Source organism: Trachymyrmex septentrionalis, unplaced genomic scaffold (genome assembly GCF_001594115.1).
Source record: "Trachymyrmex septentrionalis isolate Tsep2-gDNA-1 unplaced genomic scaffold, Tsep1.0 scaffold82, whole genome shotgun sequence".
Lineage (NCBI taxonomy): Eukaryota > Metazoa > Arthropoda > Insecta > Hymenoptera > Formicidae > Trachymyrmex > Trachymyrmex septentrionalis.
The window spans coordinates 113,554-123,140 of record NW_017306008.1 but is presented as its reverse complement, the minus strand read 5'-3'; the positions used below and the strand labels follow the sequence as shown (position 1 = coordinate 123,140).

Here is a 9,587-nt window from a genome sequence, read left to right as displayed (position 1 = left end):
TGCTAATTGAATTGTGATTGACGATTACTTTTCTACCAAGCAGAGCAAACTAGTGGAATCGTTAGTGTGATTTCGACTTTAAGCCGTGATCACACTAGCGATCCCGCGATTGCAATTAGCGATTATTTTTCAACCAATCAAAGCAAAGCAATCGGCGACTGATTTGCTTTGATGCACTCACAGAAAGGTTTCTTCGATTTAAAGAAATGTTTTTTGCTATATGGTTCAAATAATTCATTTGAATAAAATAAGTTATTTGATTTAAAAAAATTATGTTCAAATCAAAGAAATGACGTTCAAAGTTGAAGAAATTTTTTCTTTAACCGTATAGCAAAGAAACATTTCTTGAAATCGAAAAAACCTTTCTCTGAGTGTGGGTTAAAAAAATAATCATTATAAAATCGCAATTGATCGAAAAGTAATTGCCAATTATCGGTCATAACCGCGTAGTGTGATTACGGTTTAACACTGTCTGAAATATACCTTCAATTGATAATCGCTAGTATGACTACGGCTTAACGGGAGCGGAACGAGACGCGAGATGCTGTGGCGTGGAAATTCTCCCCGGAAGTTCGCCGGGAAATCGAGTAACAGCATAACTATTTGTCGATACGGCATCCTTTGACTGTCGATTTCGCGGTTACAGTATGTCCTCTCACATTTTTCCATTTCTTTCTCGCTTTAGCGTCAGTTCACGTTTCTGATCACCAACAACCATATTTTTATTACGAGCGCTTGGAAGTTTTTCAAAGTGGAATTTTCAAATTGATCGCGGAGGAAACGAGTTGCGTAATAATGACACCGTGCACGTTTGCGATTCTTGCGGGAATGGCAAACATTTTTCTTTTCTTTTTTCTTGATCCTTCCTTACTTCAACTTTCTTCGACTAAGACGCACAAGAAAGTTCAGTGCTTACGCAAAACGCTCGCCCACATTTTTTAAACTCCGCTTTAACAAACGGGTCATCCCGTTGAATACCTCAATTTTACTTTGATGTTAGTAACGTTGCTTTCGCCACGTGAACGGCCCTTGTTTGAAGAATTTCGCAGGAACTTTTTTTAAATTAAATAAAAACAAAGGAAAGACGTATACAGCTATATACAGGTGCCCCGAAACTCACGAATTAGAATATCACAGTAAAAAAGTTCTCGAAAAATTAAGCTAAAAAATTATGTACATTTATTTCAAAGTTTTTGAGATATAAGGGTTTAAATATAATCAATTATAGATTACGTTTACATGGCCGTGAGTAGTACACGGAGAGAGAATTCGTTCTTAGAATTTACCCTGAAAATATGATAGTCGTGGGACAATATTGTATTCTCCAGAATTTTAATATAAATCTCTCTCGTTCATTAATAAAATTACAATAAAGTTTAAAATAAATTTGATTAATTTTACTGAAGTGCATGGTAAAAATTTTAATATTCTATTATACTATAACTACATATTGGGTGCTTTTCATTTGATGACACAAGTGCCGTTCTATCTTTGTCACTCTCTGAATGTCAACAAGGATAGAATGACGCTTGTGTCGACTTATGTCGACTTGTGTTAAATGGAAAGCACCCATTTTCGAGATCAATTTAAAAATAAAATTATCTTCGTATATTAATAAGCGCGCACTTCAGCTCCGTAATTAGTTATATTTAAAGCCTTATTTTCACAAATTATTGTTTCAAATAAATACAAGTAATTTTTTTACTTAATTTTTTTGAAAACTTCCTAAAACAGTAACATATAATACAGTATTATAATTTCGCACTTTGAGTATAATATAACACACGTCGTACATGTAATAAATTATTGTACAGAATGTGAAATTGACGTTACAGTACTGTTACTTTGTGCTTACTGGGTTACATGAATTTATTGTAACAGTGTAAGAGTCTAATAGCAAATTCAATTGAGCGCACTTATTGCACACAAATATTAAAATCATTACAAATTGACGTAAAGATATGTGTTTAATATAAATATATAATAGTTGAACCGTGAAATCCTCAATTACATTTTATTTAATACAAAAATATTAATATTACAGTTATTGTATTTTAAGTAAAATATGTATGTTTGAATTTTACACTCAAATTAAGCAGTTCAATAACAACGGCCTCAATATGCATCAATGCGCACCAATTTGCTATAAGCAGATAGTAGAATCAAGATTTGTTAGGGCACTTTATGAAAATAGGCATGATTTATCGAAAAAATGTAAAGAATTTAAGAATAGAACGTGTTGCAACGCGCAAGGACACCAAGTGGAACGTAGCTTGATCAAAATTGCGAGTGGTCGAGGAATTCCGTATAAACGTCGACAAACTTTCGCGCCGGGCTCGTAATCTCGCGGCGGCGATATCCGTTCCGCTCGTTTTCCAATCTCGCCCCGTTTTATTACAAAGCGACGGCGAAAGGAAGACGTTTCTGACAGCTGTCAGATGGACCCGTCGCCGTGTCCATTTCGCACACCCCCGTCAATCCGGTCGAATTGGAAGTTCTATGCAATCCTACGTGAAAAAAAAACCAGGACTTGCCTTTCTCATTTTTTCCCTTTCCCCCCTCCCCTCCCTCCTTTTCTCTCGTTTTATTTTTGATGTGTCACTGGAGCTCAGGACTGTGACGGGCTCTCGAGCGGTCCAGATTCTTTTTTTTCATCATCCGGAGGCGTACAGGATCGCGAGTTCGCGATTTGGCGAATTGCTCCGGCAATGTCTCATCAATCATTCAATAAAATTAATCATCACTTAAGTTCTGTTTTTACAATAATCATATGGTTACCTAAAAGTTGAAGATTACCAAGAAATTCATGAATGAATTTCATTAAATGAATCTCTCGGTAATCTTTAATTTTTAGATAATCATATATTGTGAAAACGTGCCTTACAGTACGGAAGTGTGGCATACTCTTAAAAAATTATTATAACTTAAAAAGATGATTTCTAAAAAAATCTTCAGAATTGTTACACCTTAAAAAAACGTGGTTATTTAATGTGAAACGAAAAATATATTCTTTTTGCTTGAAACTCGCGTAGCACATTTGTAGAAACCAGAAATTTTACTGTTAATTCCTTAGTTTTTTTTTTATATTTATCTCTATATCAATTATAACTAATAATTTTTTGAAAAAAGAAAACGATTTTTTGTGATTTTTGTAACTTTTTGAAAAATTTATTTTTATTCCCTATTGTTAAATATTTTTCAAAATTTACAATTGTTGACTTTATTTATATGGGGCTATCCTGTAAACCCTCTAGAACAAAGATTTTACAATACATAATTACTTTAATCGGTGCATTTTACCGAAAATTAGAAAGACAGATTGGGTTGTTCTATCCTTTGATAAACTTTAGCTCAATGTCTTACTCTTTTATTCTTTTATGCTCTTTTACTCTTTTGTTTATCTAATAGGTAAATTATCACATATAGTTTGTTTGAAGATGGAACAGCCGGTCCTTAAACATGTATGAGGTACGTTAGATCCCTGTGTGTGTTACGACGAAAATAAAAATCGTGCGGTGAGAGCTTGAACAGGAAAATATAAATAAATCCAAAGACGATCCCTCGGGATTCGAAGCGTCGCTCGCGGATTTATCATTTCATAAATTCAAAGCTTTGGAGTTTGCTTCGTTCATCGAACATCGGCTTCCCAGCTTTCGAATATAATTCTAAAAAACGATTGCTTCTTAAAAGCGGGATTACAAAAATATTTTGCATAAATACATCAAGTCCTTCCGGCTCACACTGATCTTTAGAATCGCGAGATTTTATCTTTTTACTTACATTCACGTTGTTCAAAAATCTGGCCTTGTCTTTGTCGGTCGTCGGCATCGCTGCCGAGTATTCCACCAAGATGAAGAGCATTAATGCCAAGGCAACTGTGCTTTGTACGGACAGCATCGTTCTAAATCTGGGAACAAGAGTAAAAATAAATTAATCAAACTGCTTTTATTAGTTCTAGTGATTTGAAAGAGAAATATAAAAAATTGATGCAACCTATAATCCTATAGGATCAATTTTTTATATCCTATAGAATCAATTTGTTATATTTCTCTTTTATTATCTATCTATTTATTATCTATCTTTTATTATCTATCTATTTTTTTATTATCAATAAATAAATTTCATTACTATGAAACGATTCTAGGACGTTGCATTTTAATACGGGCATGCCAAGTTTATTCTTTATTGTCATGCCCTTTATTGGCATGCCCGTATTCAAATGCATTCATAGTATGAAATTTATTTATTGATAATATATAAGTGTAAATATATTAATAGAAAATGCAATTAACCTTTAATTGGGTAGAGTACCCACAATGTATCTCCGGTATAATTTTCTCTAATTCTGGAAAAAAAAATAAAAAGTATTGTCCAAATATTCAAAAGACTTAAAGTTCATTATTTTTACGATCTTTTACCTCATAAGAGTATATTAATGTAAATTTAAATATATAATATAATATAATAGTAAAAAATATGGCTATAAAATTAAATTCTTTTAGGATTTCCGATCACCCACCTACTAATTTGCACATTTTAAATCATTTCTCTATTTAAAGTAAATTAATTAATGCAATTTGGACATCAAGTTTTTTCTTCGTCTTAAAACGAAAATAATCGAGTGACAATTTGCACAAGAGAATTTTGATTGTCAGGGAAGCACTGTCCAAGAATAGGCACAGAAAAATATATACTGTACGCAAGTAATAATGACTTGTTTTAAATATTTCAAAAATTTATGTATCCGCAAATCTACCGTAAGTTGACAAAAGTATCAAATTTATTTAAAATATATTCTGAATCCGCTAATAAGTTTAATTAAAGTTTAATCGAGATTGTTAAATTAAATCAAATTTGATTGGCTTATAACATAAAGTCGCTTCTTCGTATCAATTTTATAATATTTTTCGAGAGAAAATAAATTCCTGTTTTAAATACATAATAAAACGAGTGTTTTTTTTAAATTTGTAATAGGTATATATATTTTAAGATTATTATCAAGATTCTTTGTTAAAGGTACACTTAAAAGGAAAAAAGTAAATCGAGTAATCACTTTTCTGAGGAATAGAATCATATTTTTCTGTGTAGTTGTCATTAGTTGGTGATCGCGCGGCACCAAGTACTTTGTCAAATTGAAAATCGATTGTCAATTATTAGTGATTGTTAATTATTATCGAACTATTAATTATGGCAGCGTATGCCGTCAATTCTTGACAGTATTTGAAGACAAGTCTAAAAATATAAAAAATATCATATGAGTTTGCAAGATTTTTGTATTTGTTTGAATTAGAAAATTGCTGAAAATAGTGTTGTACCTCGACAGTATTGATAACCTTGACGTTAATTACAAATTCAATCGACGTATTTTACGTTTTATTCTCTTGTTCCGAATATATTCCGAATAATACAAACGCTAATGCATCTAATCAACTAAAGATTTAACAATCAAGTTTATATCTCTTCTTTCCTTTTTCTCCACTATTTTACGTCACGATAAAGTAAACAGTGATTTTTTATTTCTTGATATTATTTACTCGTCTAAGAATTTTACGTTTGATGGCGCGTTAGCAAAATGCTTGGTAATTGTTTGATACTTCCTGATGTTATGTTTATGTAATGATATAAATTGAGGTTCCTCCGTTTCTGAGGTCAATGTATTTAAGCAATTTACCCGAGGATCGGAGATTAGGTTGTGTGATGATTGAAAATGATTATCAGGAAAGAATAGATAATAATTTGCAGGAGAAATTTAGATTCCGGTCTCGCAAGGGTTACGAAGATTATATGGGAGCTCACGCGGCTTTAAATAAAATTGAAATTGATCCAATAAATTAATACTATTGTTTATTAAATTTTTAAAAGAAAAAAATAGTAATTATATATATATACGTATATATATATATATATATATATACCTCGGAAGAAAACGTGAAATAACTTATATAAGGGAAGTGCGAATATAGTTCCTATTTGCGAAGGCGACTGTTGTGACGGACTCTATTCCGAGATTATTATACTTTTCTACTGACTGACTGACTTTCTTTTGCAGTTCTTTTATATTCTGGCAAAGAGTATAGGGGTGGCTTCCCAGAATCAATCAACACTTTTCAAGATTTTGGTAAGGCTTACACTCGTACTTATTTTCTTAAGATAAGACAGCGTAACAATGCTCCGCGTAAGCCCTACTCTCGACACTACGAATCTAAGTTTTATTTTTATGTTAAAAATAAAAATTTCATCTTCTTAATTAACGTCCTTATGCGAGGCGAAGTAATGAAATATTATAAATTTAAATTAGTTTTAATTTTATTGGGAAAAAGAAAAAAAAGAAAGATAGGAAAAAAATAAAGATATTCACCCTTGTATTCGGGAAGGTCTTAATATATAATACTATTTAATATATAATACTATTCAATATATAATACTACTTAATATATTGTATAATACTACAATACTTAATTATTAGGCATATATGCTATTGGTTAATTGTTATTTTAGAAAAAGGGTCTTCAAAAGAAAAGGAAAGATTGTAGAATAGATATTCTTTATCTATGTGACGCATAAGTATACAAACGTGAGCTGTCTGTTGGTTTGAATGTTTAAATAAAGGAACTAAATATACCCTTCTATAAAAGGGAAAAGAATTTTACAATATATAAAAGGTATGATAAGATTTTGAGATAAAGATAAAATAGGGACATATTAAAACTAAGACGAAATATTAAACTAGAGATAAGATAAAGATAAGGTAAAGATAAATCATATATTTATAATAAGAAAAGAGAGGATTTTATCGGGATGTAACAATGTTTTTCATTATTTTATTCTATTTTTTAATTTTTAATTCTTTTGTTTCTAATTTTGTTTATTTTTTATTAATATTAACACCAATATGATGTGAATTATTATTAATATTAAAAATATCGCTATTAATATTAACTCCAATATGTAGTGAGAATTATAATTATATAAAAAGAAAAATAAAGTAAGAATAAAAATTATATAGAAAGAAAGAAAAAATTTTATATAAAAAAAACAAAAAATAATGTCAAATCAACACCAACCTTTTTTTAGAATGTATTTATGGTAAACGGACTTTGTGTCTACTAATTTACTGTGCAATGCAAAAGTAACCGGAATACCAAGATTCCTTCCGTCCCGATGGAGGAGTAGTGTGATAAAGGGTCAGCGAAAGGAATACAGACATCGGATGCAAGTACATTGGTAAAGGGGAGACGGCGAGAGAGAACTAAATGAAAAATGAAGCCCACCACGAGTAAAACTCGCCACCCGTGGTCCGTTTCACAATCCACTAATTGGAGGAACAAACGATGCGCATTATTGGCCGCACCGTGCGTATCAGATAATTGTTGTGGCTGTCGCCGTCGGCGCCGCGAAGTGGCGTATCGGAATTACAAAGCGCCGCGGCGACAACGCGGTTTGCTCATTGCGAATTTAATTCATTAATTAGAAAAGGTCATCAGGTCAGGTAATTCAAAATATTGGAAGATGAAACGAGTTGATATGCGTTTATCGGGCACGGTTTACTAATCCCGTCGATGACGATAATGGCAAGGCTGAAAACGTGATTGATAAAATACAACACGCGCGTCCAAGATTCCGAAAGAAGAGAAAAAAAAGGAGATAAAGAGAAGAATTTGAAGTTAGGCGCGTGTTAAAAGTTAACTTTCGAAGTCACGCTGAACCAGGATTCAATTACATGAAAGAATTAAAAAAAACTTTCTATCGAAATTTCTATTTGATGAAGTTATAGTATAAAAAAGATTAAAGAAAAGATTTTCATGCTTGAATGAATTATTTTACAAACGTAGCCAATTATTAAAGACATGTCGAAACTGAAGTTTTAATCGGGGCGCGAATATATTTATTCAAGTTATTAGTTATTTTGGGTTATTAGTTATTTTGGTTATTTTCTCCGAAATCTCTCCTTATTTTTTGATCTTTTTTTAAAAAATACTTGCATCAGTAAATTTATTTATTTAAAAACGAAAATTTTATAGAATTGACAGATGTAGTAGATTTTTTATGAAGAGTTACTATAAAGAATCCCAATTTATCTATTTTATTATATCTTAAATTAATTCTATCTTATTTTATTTTCTTCCATTTGAGATATTATTACAAATTACCACGATATCAAAGACTGACGATAAAAAATATTTTGTTTTGATGTTCCTGAAGGTTGTTATGAAAGCGGCGTCTGATTATAAACGAACCTTTTCTACTGTCGCCACGAACATGACGTGTGTTTCAATTTATATCTATTTCTTATTATTTTATTGCTTGCTATTGTTTGTTTTACTATTTTATTATATCTCCTATTTACCGTTTTAACAGAAATTTCCTTAAAATAACGGAAATTAATAACGATTGTAACGACTCCATAAAGAATTTAGATGATGAAAATTATAAAAATGAGCGAATATGCTAGAATATATAATTTTATAATTTTATTGATCAACATGCCTAGTCAATTTGCTCATTTTTGTAATTTTCACCAAGTTGTGTGATGCACAATCGAACCTCAGAAGTGCACGATTTACATTGAAAAAATACTAAAGTTTAATAAATACTTGTTTGAATAATTCTAAGTAAATATTTATTAAATGTAAATGTATTTATTTCATACAAAAATCATTAATTTTATTTAATTATTATTTTTTTTATTGAGTAAAAATTTATTTGATTAATAATAATATTCTGCTCGTTATTGAAAACACAATAAGAGAATTATATATAAAAATTGACGGCCTTAGAATTATAAATAGAATTATATATAAAAAGATGAGCGAATGATAAGATGTTGTAATATAATTAAAATAATTTTAATGTTCGATTTATATTAATCTAGCGAAATTAGTTTCGACTTTACTGAGTTTTCGTCGCAAGTATGTTACATTAATAGTCAATTGATATTAAAAGTCTTACAAAAGTCTTAATGAAAATTCATAATGAATATATCGATGAACTGTAATATTCATTCGGTTAAAACGTTCTTTTGATATTGCAAAAGTTTAATATGAGGCAACATCTGGTGTGTGTAATTTATATTAATCTAAATTTAAAAATGAAGTACAATTAATGTGATAATACATTTAGAATTAAATTACAATTTGCAGAATCTATACATCCGGAAGTATGACAAAGCAACTTATATATGAAACTCATGCTTCTGATCTTAATGGCAGTCGTGTACGAAGTGACAAAAGACGAAGTGACATGATCCGATATTAAATGACATTCAACTTAACAATAAAACCGGTAACATAAACATTCAATAGTCGTTATTACTGATCCTATCAAGGATATTGAAATAAGATTCATTTAAAAGTGCCATTTCTTTGGCATTAATTCTATACTTTGATATGGATTATTTCAGATATTAATCTCTTGAAATAGTTATAATTTTTCTCTATCTAGAATTTTTACGTCAGACCATTCAAACGTGTGATTAACATGTGCTCTAACACATGACCAGTAATGACAGAATGCTTACTTATATCTTGATTCAGGTTTTTTTTTATGCTTCATCATTCTTGTCTTTTCAATTGCCTCTTCGTTTGACC

General features: G+C 30.5%; 1 protein-coding gene across 1 annotated transcript in view; it reads right to left on the bottom strand.

Moving 5' to 3' along the window:
• LOC108754903 (allatostatin C-like) overlaps positions 1-9,587 on the bottom strand; it is a 22,003-nt gene that overhangs the window by 4,207 nt on the left and 8,209 nt on the right. The window contains exon 2 of the mRNA XM_018497563.1: positions 3,781-3,907. Coding sequence (XP_018353065.1) covers positions 3,781-3,897 — 117 coding nt within the window. The 5' untranslated portion in view covers positions 3,898-3,907. The remainder of the gene's footprint in view (positions 1-3,780; positions 3,908-9,587) is intronic.